This window comes from Photinus pyralis, unplaced genomic scaffold (genome assembly GCF_008802855.1).
Source record: "Photinus pyralis isolate 1611_PpyrPB1 unplaced genomic scaffold, Ppyr1.3 Ppyr1.4_LG7, whole genome shotgun sequence".
In the NCBI taxonomy this organism is placed as follows: Eukaryota; Metazoa; Arthropoda; class Insecta; order Coleoptera; family Lampyridae; genus Photinus; species Photinus pyralis.
The window spans coordinates 40,504,471-40,522,818 of NW_022170738.1; the positions used below are offsets into that span (position 1 = coordinate 40,504,471).

At 37.0% G+C, this 18,348-nt stretch overlaps 2 protein-coding genes across 4 annotated transcripts in view; one reads left to right on the top strand and one right to left on the bottom strand.

The window, feature by feature from the left end:
• Positions 1 to 18,348, bottom strand: part of LOC116176076 (rap guanine nucleotide exchange factor 4) — a 43,775-nt gene that overhangs the window by 3,763 nt on the left and 21,664 nt on the right. For 2 of the 3 annotated variants that reach the window (XM_031494544.1, XM_031494545.1), the window contains exons 2-13: positions 14,365 to 14,511; positions 14,054 to 14,105; positions 2,087 to 2,251; positions 1,866 to 2,036; positions 1,637 to 1,820; positions 1,440 to 1,585; positions 1,242 to 1,386; positions 1,011 to 1,190; positions 769 to 963; positions 476 to 709; positions 307 to 428; positions 14 to 264 (exon numbers count right to left, since the gene is read on the bottom strand). In XM_031494544.1, coding sequence (XP_031350404.1) covers positions 14 to 264; positions 307 to 428; positions 476 to 709; positions 769 to 963; positions 1,011 to 1,190; positions 1,242 to 1,386; positions 1,440 to 1,585; positions 1,637 to 1,820; positions 1,866 to 2,036; positions 2,087 to 2,251; positions 14,054 to 14,105; positions 14,365 to 14,511 — 1,992 coding nt within the window. Of the gene's footprint in view, positions 1 to 13; positions 265 to 306; positions 429 to 475; positions 710 to 768; positions 964 to 1,010; positions 1,191 to 1,241; positions 1,387 to 1,439; positions 1,586 to 1,636; positions 1,821 to 1,865; positions 2,037 to 2,086; positions 2,252 to 14,053; positions 14,106 to 14,364; positions 14,512 to 14,562; positions 14,587 to 18,348 lie in introns of those variants that run through there. The other variant, XM_031494546.1, reaches the window with a different exon arrangement.
• On the top strand, positions 8,967 to 10,760 carry LOC116176077. The gene is made up of 6 exons (XM_031494547.1): positions 8,967 to 9,324; positions 9,569 to 9,758; positions 9,802 to 9,957; positions 10,002 to 10,306; positions 10,351 to 10,510; positions 10,557 to 10,760. Exons 1-6 carry the CDS (start codon positions 9,313 to 9,315, stop codon positions 10,709 to 10,711), a joined length of 978 nt encoding a protein of 325 aa, XP_031350407.1. The 5' UTR covers positions 8,967 to 9,312; the 3' UTR covers positions 10,712 to 10,760.

The following is an 18,348-nucleotide window of genomic DNA, read 5'->3' on the forward strand; positions in this document are numbered from 1 at the left end:
TAGTGATAGCTACCAATGCATCTAAATGGTCCTTGGGAGATACGAATATCCTTCCGTTTAAACTAAGCGCAGTTGGTATGCTGATATCGTTGTCTTTGAAAGTGACCCTTTCGCCGTTAGATTTCACCTCCACCAGCAGTAGTTCGTCGTTTGGTCTCAATTTCAGTTTATCTGCGGCGCATAATTTAATCGTCTCGGCGGTCGAATCGACCGGTAAGCGCAACGTGCAGTAGGTATGGTCCGCGCAGTACACCCTGAAAATTACTGCAAAAAGGTGTAAGTGCGAATGGTGGAGTGGGAACTTACTGTCGTCTTGTGGCATTATTATCGTTCTCGAGTCCTTATTTCCGCTAAATAAACCGATAGGTTGACCACAAGGTGGCAATTTCCATTTTTGGCCCGAATTCGCTTTTCGATCTTCTTGATACCTGAAAGCACCACAATGTGAGAGGGGATGATTTTGGGAAACTTCTACCTTCTGAATTGTGTCATGGCGTGGTGCATCAGAGACGCCTCCTCCTGTAACGCATCCAGTTGAATGCAATCATTCTCAACTTCGCTTGCAAGGTCTTCCAAAAACTCAACAGCCGATTCGTCATCGAATACAGGCTGCCGAATTGTCGTGACCCATTTGTAAACGAATTGAACCACTCGACTCTTGCACGCCAGTAGGAATTCCCGATCCTGACTGGGGGAGTCTAGCCTATAAGTGCAAAGGGTTAAAGAAATAACGATCAGATAACCGGCAAAGAAGTATAAAAAGGATATTGATTAGCTAATTCGTCTACTAAGTGATGAGTTGGCATAAAGACGACGTGCGTCAGAAGAAAATCGTCTAGGAAAGGATCGTGGGCGGTCGTCATAATGAAATTATCGCCCCCTCCGAAATTTCCTCGACCGTCCAAGCGAGTTTCGAGAAGGTGCTCCAGCATTTTTTGCGGAGTTCCCGCCATTACAGTGTATCTAAAAATGAAACTGACCCCCAATCTTGCGGCGGTAGGTATACGTACTTAAAATGCGAAAAGCTCTGCTTTTGTTGAGTGGAAATTTTCTCTAAAATCAACACGTCCTTTCCGTGCTCCTTGAGCCTCACCGTATTCGCTTCAACGTCACGAAGCGTCCGATTGAAGTTGTCTTTGTCAACACGAAGAAAATGGCAATTATTTTCGCGCAGTACGATGGTGGCGGCCCTAAAACTGAAAGTGAAGGCGCAAAAAATGCCCCCCCCCAAACTGTTTTACCTCGGCGCGTCGTTGATAAGAGCCAGCTTGCCGAAGTCGTCGCCCTCCTGAAGCGTGGTGACCGTCCCTTTTCCGTGGATAACTACATCGACGGAGCCTCGCAGAATAATGTACCACGACCGTCCTTCATCCCCCTGGTGAAATACTACCGAATAAATATTTAGTATCGGTTTCATTCCCGGAAACGCGCACACTTACGGACGGACCCCGCCTTTGGGTGCGCTTCGAACACGACAGCCGAAGCTAATTCTCGCTTAATCGAATTGGATAGGTGCGACAGTGCTCTAATGTGGAGTAGTTCCTCGTAAATCGTTTCTAAATCGTCGCTAGATCTTTCGTGGCTTCTGAAATGGCATCAATCGCTAAGATTCTCAATCAGTTTTTCAATGACTTACGGTTTTCTTAAAATCATTCGAAGCACTGCATCTGGACCGCGCTGTATCAGCGTCGAGAGAGATTCGTGTATTTGCTCTTCGGCGGTGTTTATGTCTTCCATTGTTGGAAGCGCACCCGCACCCTCTTCATCTTGCCAAAACCGATACAAGAAGCATTTATCCTTGAAGCCCTGTTCCTTTGCGACTGTTACAGCGCGAATTATTAAAAGTTGACTAGATTGAATCTTACCGTGCGAAATCACACCCTCCTCCAACAGAGCCTGCCACATGCCGGCGCCCTGCGCTCGCGTGTGAATTATAGGCGACAAAGATAAGATCCAGTCCACCAATTCCGTACCAGGAGCACACTTCCGTACCAATTTCCCAGACACCTTCCGATCCTTTAGGCAGGTGTTCTGGCCTGAAATTCGCAACGTCACCAAAGCGCAATGGCACCTGCACGATACTCACTCAACAAGAGCGTTCTTAGAGTCCATCCAATTCGACCCATAACGGTGCTGGGCGCGTCCGTAATCGGTTCGGCAGGATTTGGCTGGTCCGGCGACAACGATCTTCGTGTCGGCGGTGATTTAGGACGATGCATCGGTGATTTACTATTAACACCGGGCCCAAAACCTAGAAGCACAAACGCTCAGAAATTACACGGAAAAAACAGCGCACAAACATCAGGTGTAGCAAAACAAATACATTTCCTACGCCGGATTCTCCACGTTATATCCAAACAAAAGCTTCATACCTACTGACTGAATACACCGGTTAGGAATAAAAATATCCTATGACGCATTTAATCTCAGTCGCAAGGGTGGTTTTCTGTGTATCATCATCGGTCAGGGTTCAAAATATTAGTCATGCTTCATACACCCCCTTGTCAAATGGAGAGGTCAATAATCACGCTTACTATACGAACGCGTAACAGGTAGAAAAATTGATCAGTGACCTACCGACCTAAATTTCCAACCCAAAGTGAAAAGGTCGTTCGCGAATTAAATGGCCATTCGAATTACAAAATTGGAAACGATATCCTTTATTATTAGAAATCCGCCCACGACTAGCTCTGCGAACAGTCGATGCTTTCAGACAGACTCTGTTCTGGAGCATATTAAAATTGCACAGGTTTTACGTACGCCCCGAGAGAATATATTGTGGGAGAACGTTAATTTCACGTATTTTTTTGGAAAGAACGATTCGTGTACAATTTCATTACGTTATAAATACAGAATCAACTCAGTACGAAATTGTTTTATAATTTTCATTGTTAAATTTAAGTTTCCGAGTGTCCATGCACACCAGGAAATCGTTGATCGTGAGGGTCCGAAGCGGCAATGGAAATGTATCGTTTCTATTTTATGGTTTAGAATTTAGAAAGACTACAACATTTTGCAGCTTTATTATGGCTTCCTAGTGTTTTTGTTTCCTTAACGGTCACAAGAGTTCCGATGCTTCTAGGAGATTGAAAATTATGAAACCGGTACTGGGAGCCTGAAACACTATAGGTACACCAGACATGAAGCAATGCTGAATACTGCCAGGGAAAGTACACCAACATTCAATGCCACTTATTTCTCCTCTTGAAACCGACGACAAAGAGTCTCTGCAAGAGCTCTTGTACCGTTTCTATCAATTTTTACCCGCAGTGAAATATTGCGAAAGACTAATTCTTCTATTAGCTCTTATGCTGTAGATTGAATTTGAGTGGAACCAGAATTAATTTTCTTATAACATGCCAGGCAACTTTGGGAAAAATTAAGGAGGGAGTTAGGATGTTGAAAAGAACAATGTATTTTAGGGAGAATGTGTTAGAAACCTTGAGAAGAAATAGAAAGGAACTGTGATACACAAGAAAAAATTAACAGAAACGTTCAAAGCATTTGAGGAGAACTACAGAAAAACTTTAGGAATGTTTAACAAACTTGAAAGGAGCTTAAGAAGGATTTTATCGAAACCTGAAGGGAAATTTGAATGAGATTGATATGAATTGAAAAAGAAAACGTGAAAATAATTTGACGAAAATAGAACTGAAATTTGAAGAATTTGACGGGAGCTCTAAAAGTTGAAGACGATATTTGAACATCGAGCTGAAACAAGACTTTCTGCGTTCGTTTGACTAAAAACGTATTTTTTTGGATGAATTTTGGAATAATTTAAAAAATCAAACGAATCTGAAAGATTTCGAGGAAACTGAAGTAATTTAAGAGTATGGAAGAACTGAGAAATTTGATTCCCTACTTTATCGTTTATGGAGACCATTTTAAAATCGTTTTTTTAATTTTTTTGTTATAACTTTTGATGTAGTTGTCAAACCGTTACAAATTTAATTCCGTGTCCATTCTACAGAACAAAATTTAGTTCAAAAATTCGTTTTTCAATCGATATCTGAAAAGTTTAGTTCCATTTGGTCAATCGTGTGGCAAATCCCCTTTAACACCGGATAAAATTGGATATTTTTAGAATATTCTTTCTACACGCTGGAAGGTATGCGAATATTCCAAATACCCATAGAATATTCTTTGAATAGATATGTTCGTCTGGCATATTCCAAGGATATTCAGCATTGAATAGACTGAAAATATACCAATAATATATTCCTGATTATTCGGTATTGAATATTTCGTTAAACAAGTTGTAAATCAGCGTATGCATGATGAAAGAGCATTTTTGGTAATACCGAACAGTATTTTATTAGCGAAGTTTAAAATTATGTATCTCATGAGTAATCGTAACTCAAAATAGACTAGAGCATGCACATCTACACTATAGAGAAGAAAGCTTTTAGCGAAAATGTGAAGTCTAGCTATTGTAGTTGCTGAGATCTCACCCGGACAGCCGGCCAGACAGCCGTAGCGAATAGAATAGCGTATTTTTTTCAAAAATGCGCTAAAGATTTCCTGGATTTACAGGGAATATTCGTTTTTCACAATTACGTGCTAATTTCAAACCTTGATTACAATGGAAAAATTTCTCTTTTATGTAACTAGTTCGTTTTAAACACTTATTTGGAATTATAATTTTTTTTTAATACAGGTCGCCAATTATGTATAAAAAAAAACAAAAGGTAAAGCTAGGATAAGGTTTATTTCTATTTTCTGTGTATACAGGCGATAGAGAAAGACGGGGAGTAGTAATGTAAATGATTTAACCTAGTTTTGATGCGTAGATTTGTAATGTAAAAAAATAATGTTTCACAAACTTTGCGTTTCAAATGTTTCGTAATCTTATACATTTGTATTTGCAATTATTTTTTATTTTTGCACTATTAATAAACAATTTCAAAACAAGATTTTTATTTTTGAAATTGCATTAAAAAATCTCAGATGAAGGCGCGATTACCTTTTTCCAAAGATTACCATACAAGTGATAGGAGTAATAAACAATTTCAAAACAAGATTTTCGACAACCACCCCATCGATTTTTGAAATTAAAGCATTAAAAAATCTCAGATGAAGGCGCGATTACCTTTTTCCAAAGATTACCATACAAGTGATAGGAGTAAAATATAAAGAATTATCGAGCTCCTCTTTGTTAAGGCACTCTCTGCTGGCTGGGGGATATTCCATACCCCTCAGACCCCCCGGTGATTCGCTCGTTTAGTGTTAGTGCATATGTGACATTTTTTAAAAAAATGCCAACATGCTTAGCACCACGATGCTGTGACAGTATGGAATACTGTTCAGGGAAAAAGGATACGACTGTACTTTCCCAAAAAAGTAGTAGCGGGGGGTCTGGGGGATATAGAAGACCCCCCAGCAGACAAAGACAAAGAGGGGGAAAAATGATGTTTTGGAGACCTTAAACGCACAAACGGGGTTGAAAAAGGCGATGAATTATCACTATGGTACTATAGTCAGTCATATTAGCTCCAAAAGTAGTCTAAATTGGATGCTGTCACTTCACTCAACGGGACCAAGTGTATTCTATGTAAAAAATCCTCCGAAACCGGAAATCATAGTCCCCCTGGCCGGAAACCCCGTGGACAAAATGGGAAAATGCCGTTTTTCGCATTTGACTTCAATGGTTAACTATTGCTGTGAGGGAAAAAATGAAAATAAATGAATTTGTTTAGAATCGAATTTTCCATAAGATACAGTTGGTTCCGGGTGTTCATTTATAAATGTTATTGTTTTTTTATGAAAAAATATAAAATAGCAATCCCTAAGTTTAACAACAATTGGTTATTACTAAGTAAAATTTATCCGATCATGTATTTGATAAATTCTTTTAATAAAAAAATAACATGACAAACCCGATCGCCGTAGATTTTATAGTTATTGCATAATTAAATAAACAAATTTAAAAAAAACGAGGCTGTGTCTTTCAAAATGGGTGACTCCCAGCGCGTTCTTAATTTTTTTATAGAACCCTAAAACAATTCTTTACAAAATTGGCCCGGTGGTTCTTGTACATCGACAGACTGGATTTTTTTCAAAATCCCAAGAATTTTCTTAGCTAGAATAATTTCCGAAACATAGCAAGAAATGTAACCCTATATACTTATAGTTCAGGGAATAGAGGGTTTTAACTTGCAAAATGAGAAATAGTTCCATATTTCTTTTGCATGTCATAAACAGTCATCTGGTGGTGTTTCCCCCATACCACCCCCAAAACGCCTGAAATTTGGTTGGTTTCTTAGTTTTTCAATCATAACTTTTTATTGGTTCCCTTTAGAAAGATGTTTTAACCAAATTTTATACTTTATCTCTATAATTAAGAGTTTTATGCGAAAATATCTTGAGCTTACCGTGGTACCCTGCTCCCGTACCAAAGGGGATGTATAACAATTCAACTTTCAACCCTTGCTAGTGGGGATATTTGAATCCCTGTGAGATTTTAGCGGTTTCTAATATACGTTTCATAAAATTGTCTTACTTCAGATCAGCTTCATTTCCCCCTCACCCCGGAAAGCGGATGGAATGAATATTTCAACCCCTTTGTGGCGATTGATAAATGAGCAGAGAGTAGAACCCTTATTACTTATATTTTCTAATCCTCTCGTTCCAGTTTAATCCTTGTCACCCCCTACTGAAATGAATGGTTTAATCCTTTGATGTTGATTGTTCAATCACATCTAGATAATTTCCGCATACAAATTTCAAATAAACAAGTTGGAAAGTACTCAATGCGTCGAGGTTTTTGTGCGACGGATCGAGGTTTTATTCACAAACTCATTTTATGCCTCAATTTGAAATATATAATCTACATGCAAAGAATTGTGACACAAAACTAAGTAATGTTTCAAACCCGAGTATTCTACGCTGATTCATTCGACAGTTATACTTAAGAAGATAGTTGAACAATCACTACTATAGGGGGTCGATGTAATCATCCCTTTTTGTAGGGGATGGAAGGAGTTAAAATGAAGTAAGACAACTTTTATTATTTGATAATTGTATTCGAAAGCGGCATAATCACACAGTGATTCAAATACCTACTACGACCAAGTGGTTGAAGTGCTGTCATCCCTTTTGATAGGGATGCATGGTACGGAAATTATAATCGAGGTATTTTCTTATATGAATCTTATGACAACTTTAAAGCTTTGTATCTTTTGAAATAAACGAAATTTACGAAAAAGAAGTATATAATAAATTTATGTAAAATTTGATGGTCTGTACAATTTAAATAACAATACTTTTTTTGTAAAGTGAACCTATAAAAAGATATGATTTAAAAACTAAAAAACCAACCAAATGTCTTTGGTTTTAGGGGTCTGAGGTTGGAAACTCGGATTCTTAACCACCAGATATTCCTTCATGACATTCAAACAAAATTGGAACTACTTCCCGTTTTGCAGAAAATGGTCCATTTTCGGTCTCTATTTCTCGGACTAATAATAGGCGAATGGAAAGCTCTCGGAAAGACGGTACATTTATAAGAAAATACGTCCAAATCCGATTAAAAGTTCACGAGAAATCGATTTTACATTTTACATCTAATTACAGTGTTTTTTTAGTGGTTCCAGAAAAGTTCTAAGATTGCAAGACGAAAAATGATGTGAATATCCTGGAGATTTGACGGTTTTAAAGCTTCAGTGGAGATTCTAAAAAGATTTTAAAAGAAAATTCCAGAAATACTGTAGGTAGGAAACGTTCCGAGAAGATTTGAAAATAATATTGTAAAATCTTGAGGACCACTGAATTTCTTCACATATTTACATTAAAAAATACATCGAATACTTTCGAGAATTCTAAACATTCACACATTCTAATGTTTCAACACGTAAGTTGCACATGGAATGGTACAACATTTGAATAAATGAGTATCACATAAAGACACAAATTTGTATGGATTTGTGACACTTAAAAGTTGCGGTTTAAATATTTGTCAGTTATTAGAAGCAGCACTAAAGTAGAGAAGGAATAGTGAATGCTTCATCGGCTATGCTTATCTTGTTACTTCAAACCTCGATGTATGTAATTATGACATATCGGAAAATGTTACAAAAAATTTTCAAAAACATTGCATATTACCAATTTTTAGTGCATTTTTGAAAAAAAAAAACGATTTTATATTTGTTATGGCTGGCTGTCTGGCTGCGATCTCAGCAATTACAATAGCTAGAGACTTCAAATTCACTAAAAGCTTTCTGCTATGGTGTAGATGTGGGGGCTCTAGTCTATTTTGAGTTAGATTACCCTTTAGATCGATAATTTTAAACTTTGCTAGTAAAATACTGATCTGAAATGCGCTTTGTTTGTAATTAATTCGTTGATCTACGATAACTAGGCCCAGGGACCGTAATACCAAATGACTATTAGGTACGTTTTTCCGTGAACCTTGGCCAATCAGGCAAAATTTTCAGGAAAACAATCGTTCTTCGATTATTGTTTATAACAATATGTTCCGGAAGTTTCCGGCCAGGGGGACTATGATTTTCAAATTCAGAGGATTTTTTTATTTATTGATTTCATTAAGTGAAATGACAACATCCAGCCCAAACCGTAAATTGACTGGACTACTAAGTAAATCTACTTGGCCATTTTCGATTTTTTAGTATGGATTGAATGTAGATACTGCCATTTTAAACCAGGCGAAACGTTTACTAGTTCCATTCTGGAAAGAAACGTCTGGAAAATGATACTATCACATTTGTTTCAAAATTTACTCCCGAGGGGGTCATTGCAAAACCAAATATGATGGGATAATTGAGTGGCATCGAAATATCGTTTGAATTTCTTTAATTTTAGTAAAACAATTTCGAGAAACGCACCTTGTGCATAATGTGGAAATTGCGTAGTACTTGCAGAGCACTTGGCTAAAGACTGCCTGTATCGAATGAAGCCACGAAACCAGGTATTGATCAACGTAATTCCCCTTCCATTTGTTAGTACGTAAGCATTCGTATACACATCACGCGAAATCTCTCCGAAACGTATTTATGGAACGTTTATATAACATTAATAAATGTAATAAATCAAACGTTACCGGAAGATAATGTTACCCGTAAACGTTCTAAAATTGTTTCCCTTACAAAATACCTCATCGGGGTTCATCGACATTAGTATCAGTGTGTTAAACGTGCTGACCAATAAGAGAGAAGGATTCAGCTTCAGCTTCGGCATGTTACGTCGTCTAAAATTCGATGTTCCTACATCCGTTTCATTCTAATAAGCTCGTCTGGCAAATGAATTCATACGTAAATAACGGTTTTGTGGTTTTAGTTTAGAAATCTAACACGCACAATGTCAGGAGCGGTGTTTTTAGTATAAAGTTTATTTAGCAACGGATATAAATAAACATTCCTTTCCTGTTAGTTAAACTGGTTTGCCTAACCTTGAGATGAACTATGCACGTTCCGTTGTAATGTAAAGGTAACGTTATTGAAATGTAAAATCAAAACATTTTTTATGTTGTAATAAATAAAGATCCTTTTATCTGTACTATCCACAGAGAAACGTTGTTAATTTCATTCATTAGTCTACAAATTTCCTGTTTCAGAGATTTTGCGTTGTAAATATTGAAGATGAAGAGGATTCTCTTGAAGTTGTACCGACAAAGTGGTTGATTCCATCCACGGATGCGTGCTGGTGGCCTAAATCTGGAGCGGACAGCAACTTCGTCAAGTCAGAGGTCGAGCCTTGCCATGAGACTTGGGTTCAAGTATACGTGGAGATAATACAATATTTCCGTAAGTATTCCTTAATAAGGCAATCCATAAAGGTTTTGGTTAGAGTCGTACGAGAGCGCCAAGAGAAGTATAGACCGAGTAGAAGAAGATATAGCCACACCCGAACGAAAGCGGCACAAACCGCAAAAAAGGGATACAACTATTAAACGTAGTCCTTCCTCCATAGCAGAAGATGCAGACCGGGAGAAATTTACAACAAGTAAGCCCAATGTGCAAAGACACTTTTATAAAAAGCATCTGTAGGCTCAAACGTGGAACAGAATAGTGGCGACATAATAACCGACATTTTTCTCAACCCCCAACTACTAGAGAACGTAGTTAGAAGTGCGACAAAAACAATTTTGGACGAGCTTTCGGTTTTCAAAGCGAAAGTCGAGCAGAGTTTCTCCAATTTACACAGCAGATTGGACAGGATCGAATCGAAAATTGGAATAGACCCCAGTCTCTCCATGGACTTGGAAGAATCACTTAAGCTACCGATGGAGACCATAGACGACCTGGAGAATATGGAGATTTTAATGAATGAAGAGGGAACGCGACAAGCTCTGGTAAGTGTTGGGTAAGTCGACTACCTAAGAATACCTAATTGTAGCTGCGAAAGCTCAGCTTTCATCGATCGAATAGAATGGAATACTTCATTAGGAAATGCCTACAGGCAACATTCACGGATAGGTTGGCGACTGTTTGCTCGTGGAGTGGGGTACGCGAGTCCACGAAGATATCCGACACGCAGTTAATAGCGTTTATCCAGCGTAAGTCATTTCGACCAAGAAACTTAACGTAATTCACTTTCTGCAGATATGGGTAGAAAATTTTACCCAAACTTAACGGCGAATGAGTATAAACAGCAAGTGTCCGTATGGTTTAGGTGTGCCATGACCAGGGTGAAGAGGACCGAAGGAAGGTCGTCCACTTCGCATACTGTACGAAATAGCCATACATTCACAGAATGACCATACAATGTTTATTACTGAGAGTTTAATAATAAATGATTAAATATTTCGTATTCTTTCTGAAAAATATTTGAAAAATACCTTTGCCGACTATTACATTTTTGTATTGCGCTTGCAATCACACCAGAAAATCCAATCATGATTTTCTTTTGTATATTGGACATTTAAAACAGACCAAAAGCGAAAGCATTTAAGTTTTAATACCTTCTCCAAAAGTGATTACATAAACAGGAAAAGCAAGAGCTCTCTACTTACGGACCTGGTTTTATGGGTAAGGATCTTTTCTACCTGTTTGTTCAAATTTCATATACTAATTTTATAAATTAATTTAATTCATTGTAAAGAGCATACCGTTTCACAATTATCTCTAGATATTCAAATGCCAGTTAGGATTAGTTATTGCGTTCAACTAATTGATTACCTTTGTCCACTAATGGCACTTAAGAATTTAACCTTTGTACATAGTTTCAGTGTTGGTTGCAATTGTTAAAAGCTGGTCAACCAATAATACAGCGTTATTTCCCTATGCTTTATATAATATTGTAAGGTCTGCGTAATTTGCCAACTTCGGGGGCGAATTTGTCGAGTTTTAGGGCTCTTTTCCAAAAAGAGGATGAAAATAGGTCCCAGGTGCCATCACTTTCGAAAGCCGTTTGTTAAAAAAAAAACGAATGTAACTTCAGCCCGGTGCTTCATTATGCCGAAATCAAAAGGCACTAAACAATTCATTGCAAGGCTCCAGTTATTGGTAACCGAGCTGCACCGTTTCGGAGATTTCATTTAATGCAATCGATCTAACAAATTTCAGTGAATTAGCCTTTACAGGCTCAATTAGGGCAAATAAAATCATCGGTTAGTGAGTATACAGATACATATTTCAAAGTAGATTCTGAACATTTAACCAGGGATGGCATTTTATCATGCGAAGAATTTGATGAACGTATTGTGACTTAGCTACTAATCTTTCTAAACGCAATAGTACGTTAAAAACAAGTACGTATATCTGATACTTCCCTAAATCCGCATGCTCTTCAGAAGAAAACAATGTAAAGTTGCTAATTTTAAACATTCCCAATTTTTCGGGACATTATGCAGAGTGGTGCAGTTTTCACGAGACATTTATGGCACTCATAGATAAAAATTCAAAATTATCTGATGTGGAAAAATGTTATTATCTTCAGAATGCATTGAAAGGTGTTGCGAAATAGCTTACTAACAACTTGTCCCCTACAAGCAGTAATAAAAGTGCTTTAGAAATATATCAATATCTAACATATTGATCATCTTTTCCCATCTGCAATCAATTTTCGAATGTAATAAAATCTATAAAGAATCAGCTTCTGAACTTCGTAAATTGCAGAGCTGTAGACAATTGTAACATAACAGATTAAAAATTTAAAGCTGCAGTTTTAGCATACATGATCAAATACAAAGTTGAAGTCAACTGCCTACAGTAAGTTTAAGGTACAGCAGCCGGCAGCGTACAATAACCATTATCATTTCTCTCTTCTAGATGTGAAATACTAGAGGATGTTGCTACAAACAGTTACAAAATTTCTAAACAAACTAAAGTTTTATTAAAACTCGAAAACTCGAATTTAGCAAATAATCCTTTCATGCAGCTAGTACTAACACTTGCCTGTTGCGCAAGGGAAATCTTGTCCAAGATTCTTAGCATTTTCCTTTCAAAAAGGTTAGAAACCGCAAATAAAATACAGATCTGTAAAATCTGTTTAAAGCAAAGTAGGAAGTTTAGATGCAATTCCAATTATAAATAAAAGCATTGTCAAAGGTCTCAATGGCATTTTATGTCTATCTAATTCTCCGACTATGTCATTATTATCCATTTAGAGTAATGTTCAAATATATTTCGTTTATTATAAGAAGTTTTTGCAAACCAGCGATTCTTCCTATCGAAGAATAAAGTTACAATATCTAAGGCCGATCTATAAATTTTATGATTCTCTCTTGATAATTGAAAATAAAGAAATTTGCTACACATTCTCTTCGAGCGCTCCAATTATTATTACTATGCTTAGTTTCTATTGCAACTACTACAAGTGTAACCAGCGCTTCCTACTTTAAAACCCATCATTGGTATCTCTATTAGAGGACAGGCGAAGAGAATGTATTTTAAATTCAATATAAATGAGAGGATGGATGCCTACAGCAGTTCGTACGTAATTTAATACTTCCAAAGCAGATGGCGCGAGATACATTGAAAAATCTATACTTCGGAGCTTTCGCCGTTTTCATGTGTAAAATATACCTCCTCCACGAAAGAGCTTTGTTAATGTTTGTGAATGACGGAGATTGCTCAATAAACAATAAACTTTCCTATTCTCAAGCAACGTTGACGAACAATTAATCACGTAGTACCAATGAGAGAAAGTTGCTTGAAAATGGAAAAATTCCATATAAAATTTACTACAATTCAGTGATTACGGAATAATTCTGAGCGGTGACTACGGCGTCTCAAATTGTTCACTTTCCTTCCTCCCTTACAGTAGGTAATCTTGTAGTTTCTGTGGAATGATCAAATTGAAAAACGGCCCAAAGTAAAAACGGGCCTTTTGATGAACTTAATTAAAGTGATTTGTAAGTTTGCTTCAAAATTAGCTCCTAAAATAGTTTGCAAGCTTGGCTGGGAATTTATAACATTGCAATCGAAAATGCATCGTTTTCAAATGGCCACCCTGTATACCTGGAAAAAGGATGTAAATATCAGATACGTTTTTTAGTTTCTAAAATATCTATGGCAATTATTCTGAGTGAGTTTTACTTTCATGCCCGGGCATTTCCGAACGTTAATTTTCCAGTGGGACGGGGGTGAAAATTCACATCAGCACTTTTGTATAATTCCCTATTTTAGAGATTCAAGAGCCAATACGAGGCTAACCATTGGCCTGTAGCCTGTAGCTTGAAATTGAGGGTAAGGAGATATTTTCCCCCATTTTGAAAAACTTACCACCCCATTGTGCATTGTGTACACAGAACATTTCGATAAACACGTACCAACGCACTACTGCTAGTTTTATTATAATACTAATCCGCCCCTTCAATTGGGAAACTTTCACTTTTAGTATCTTATCAGAAAAACCCTTCCCTATTGATTGATGTTCCCGTACAAAACAAACAATTTTTATTGCCAAATACTTCCAACGATAAGCGAAAAAACGTTGTCAGAACATATTTCATAGTAAATTGAAATTTTGACAAAAAATTACATTTCACGAGGAAAGTTCCGGAATCTCTCGCAGTAATAAATTTTGGACAAGGAAGAGATTAATAACGTTCGCTTTTTTTTTGTTGAACCTGTGACTGTAACTATAAAATACTTACCATTCTTTAATTTACAGTTGGCAACGAGGTCGTTCATCAATTCCTTGTTTTTCTGCAAACCACAAAAGATCCACATTTTATAAACGTTAAAACGGAAGAACAAACAAAAATAGAACAATTCGTTGGCATTACTCTAAATTAAACGTAAACACTGACGTTAATTGGTTCATAAAGGTGATCTATATTTATACTAGATAGTGATATAGATGAACACCTTTATAAAGACGGTCACGTTTATCTGATAAGATTACCGCGATTGCTGCCGTTTCCAGCGCAATAATTTCCTGAAAATGGAAATGCGATGTACTTACCTCCCATATCAGCCTGAAATCTTGTTGTTCGACCCGAAGAAGCTCGCATGTTGTTTGCGTTACGACCGTGCTGTCCCTCGGAAGGTCCTGAAGGATCGATTCTCCAAAAGTGGCACCAACCCCTAACGTGCATAGCGTTACGGGCAGCTGAAATAGAAACACGTACTAATTACCATTGAAAAGAATTACTTTGTTTACCGAATTCATGTCGACAGCGTATAATTTGCATGTTATTTTGGATTTGTGCAAATGATTTGTAAACAGCAATCTCGGTGTTTATTTGGTAGCGCTTGTGTGCGTAACAATCAAGAATTAGGTTGGGAATTTCTGTATGTGGGGCGGTTTAAATCGGATCAATCGCAAACGTCGTCTCGCTTACAGAGGAACTTAATTTGACTTAATCATTTTTGGATTTTAATTATAACATTTTCAAAAAATTAAATGACTCGAACGCTTCTCACAGTACCACATAAAAACAAGCCATAGAAAAACGAATTATGTAAATACCCAGTTACAAATTCGGAAAAAACCGTGATGAAACCGAGAAACTCGTTTACAATTTTTTTATTGTCATTTCTAGAAGAATTTAGGGGAAAGTGTGGAAGAATTTTAAGATGATTTGAAGGAAAATTCAATAAGAATTGAAAAAGTTTGAAAGGGTTGTACTCGAACAGGGTGCGTTAAATATTCGCTGAACGTTGATGTGAAATTCAAAAGGAAAAAGGATTTCAGAATGCGTTCCCTTAGAATAGGAAAGGAACTAAAGGATAATTAAAATATTTAGCTGGCTCAATTCAAGAGGAATTTCAGTAGTCAATGTAAATTCGGCACTAATTTTGAAGAAATTAGGTGAGTAGAGGAAAAATAAATAGGAGTGGGAATCAGGAGACAGTCGGAAAAAATTAAAGGGGTAGTGAAGGTGATTACAAAATATGCCCAGGAAAAATCAGTGATTAAATATGAATTAAACAATCAAAAGGACGTTTAAAAAGAATAGAAATTTTGAAGAAAACTTTTGAAGGATTGGGTAAAGCCAGCAGCAGTTTAGATACAAAAGAATTTCGGTTTGAGGTTCGAGAGTATTCAAAATAATTAAAGGGGAGTGAGTTCACGGTATTTTAGGCGGAATTCAAAGAGTAGTCAAGAGAAACTTAACAGAAAGGAACATACGTATCAAATTCAAGATGAGTGGAAAATACAAGGAAGAATTGAAAGGATTTCAAAGGCCTGCGGGAAAAAATGTATCAGTACACTACGAGGTATGGCATGCAGATATGTAGAAGGAACCAAAAGAAATTTGGAAGATATTCAGGTCGTGATGAATTAAAAGAATTGTAGGATGATTCGCCCCCGAAAATTCGCCTCGGTAAATTCGCCCCTGAAAATTAGCCCCCGGACTATTCGCCTCCGTAAGATTCGCCCCAGAAAGATTCGACCAGGAAAATTCGCCCCCAGCAAGTTCACCCCCGACAAATTCGCTCCTGGAAGATTCGTCCCCGGCGATTCCGCTCCCGTAGGATTCGCCCCATAAGATTTATTAATCCTCGGAGGTAACAGGGTATTTGTTTAATATGTTACCAAACCAACCTATTACTTCCGAGGGTTAATAAATGTTGTTGGGGGCGAATATTCCGGGGGCGAATTTACTTGGGGGCGAATACTCTGGGGCCGTATTTACTTGGGGGCGAATTTTCGGGGGGGAATTTACCGGGGCGAGTCTTCCGGGGCGAATTTACCGCACACCATTCAAAGATTTTTAGGACAACCTTTTAGTAATTCGGGTTTTAAAGGAAACCCCAGAAGATTTAAAAAATGCTAATTAGACTATAGCTAAATTATTAACTTAATTCAAGCACGAATTCAAAAGGCAATTAACAAAAATGTCTGGGAAATTCTCAAGGGATTCAAAAAAAGCAATCGGGCCTAAGGACGAGGAGAAATTCGCTAGGTTTCAAACCGTCAGGTGGACCGATTTAATATGAAAAATATAATAAAGGAATCAAAGGACCAATTCGTCCTAAAAAATTGAGAAAAATTTAGAAGAAACTCAGGAGAAGTTCTGAAAAGCACCCGAAAGAATTTAGGAAAAGTGTAGCAATTTTAGTGCAAAGATAGTATTATGGAATAATCTGCGGAAATTCAGCGCTTCAAATAAGATGCCAGGAATTGTAAAGAGAATTCAATAAGAATCTGTTCGGCAATTTAAGAAACTTTTAAGAAAAGTTCATGAAGTCTTCATGCGGGATCCAAAAGAAGTTTAAGAAACACTCAGGATTAATAAAAAGGAATTTAAAAATTCGTTCGGCAAAAATGTATGAGCAATTTACGAAATATTCACTCAAAGAGAAAAGGAATTTAGACCACATTTACCTGCCGAAGAAGGTAAAGGAGGCTTTATAGGCTAGAAAAATTGTTAAAGGCGCAGAAGGGTTAAACTAGATGGAAAATAGCGGACTTTAAACGAAGGAAAAAGTTCCTTTAAAAGTGATTGGGGAGTATAAGGTTTGAATTTGGTAGAAGATGACTAGAATATTGTTCTGACCAACCTACTAACTAAATGGAACGGTTTCGTCCTTCATAGTACCCGATAGGTCTCTACCAAAGCGACCGTTTACTATTAACGCGACTGTCTTCGGCAAGATCGTCTAAAATATGTAACCCTATCTTGAGCCAGGTGGCTACTGCGGTCACCGTTTTTTGGACATGTCAAAATTTTATTAAATGTCAACGATTTCAAGCAACTTTTAAAGAATAAACATTTTTCCGTCTGTATGTATGTAACCGCTCCACGGATTTTACTCAAATGTTGGATATGAATTGTTACGTGTGTCGAGACACCCTGTATATGACAATATCTCAATTTATTAAGTGTAAATCTGGTGGATTATTTACAAATAAGCACAACGTTGGTTTATTGTTTGCAATTGCGTATTATTTTCTTGATTAAAATTTAAATTGTTTATTTAGATTTAGATGTAGGGACATCTGGCCGTTTGCGATAAGAAGTTTTGTTATCGGACTAATTTTAATTAACCCACGTGTTCTTATTGCTGTTCCAACAGTAAATTTTGTACCTATAAGAACCACTCAATCCTATAATCACTCACCCCCGTATTCCTTTATTGCCTTTTTATTTTAGATTTCCATGAATCCACTCCTTATATCCAACAGGCAAAGGTTTTAAGATAATCTAAACCTTGTTTGCGCACAAATTTTTACATAAATGATAAATTCGGTATCTGTAACAGGTGGTCGCTTTACTCTTAGAAAATGTTGGCTTTGAATTTACAAACTTGACGATATAGCAAATTTAATATGTGCACCCCTTCATAATGAAAAATAACAGAACTAATACGCGAGAAAATAAAGCGCTTTAAGATAAGAAAATAAGAAACGAGTGTGCAGCGGATGAGAATTGAAAACCGTCCTAACGGAGCGTGAGGGACTGCGTTTCTGCCACACCTTTACATGGATAGAAACATAGCCGAAGCCCATTTTGCGTTGGGCCAGTTTTGGATGTAGCGAGTACATAAGTAAAAATCGGGTGGGACAGACGAATTATTAGTGAAGCTTGCGAGGAAAAACTACGCGGCATTTTTAAATCGCGTAATATTGAATTCTTTAATTCAAATTATTGTATGAGTTGCAATTACGAGAAAAACCAATAATAAGCAGCGTATTTATGCTAAAAGAGGAAATTAACGGACGGCTGATTTAGGTTCAATCGTAAATACAGTGCGAGTACGTTCCTTTCTTAATATGCACGTGAACATTTGTGTGTTATTGCATTAGTGTATTCACGTTTAGATAAATTGTTTATTAATCTTTATGTATGTATGTGTGTATGTTTATTAATCAAAATTGTGCATCACTGTATACAATGAAAAGTACACAATACATAGATAGAACACGTGCGAAAACGATTTTTAAACTTGAATTGTAAGTAAAAAAGAAGCGAATTATGCGAAAACTTGTAATAATCCG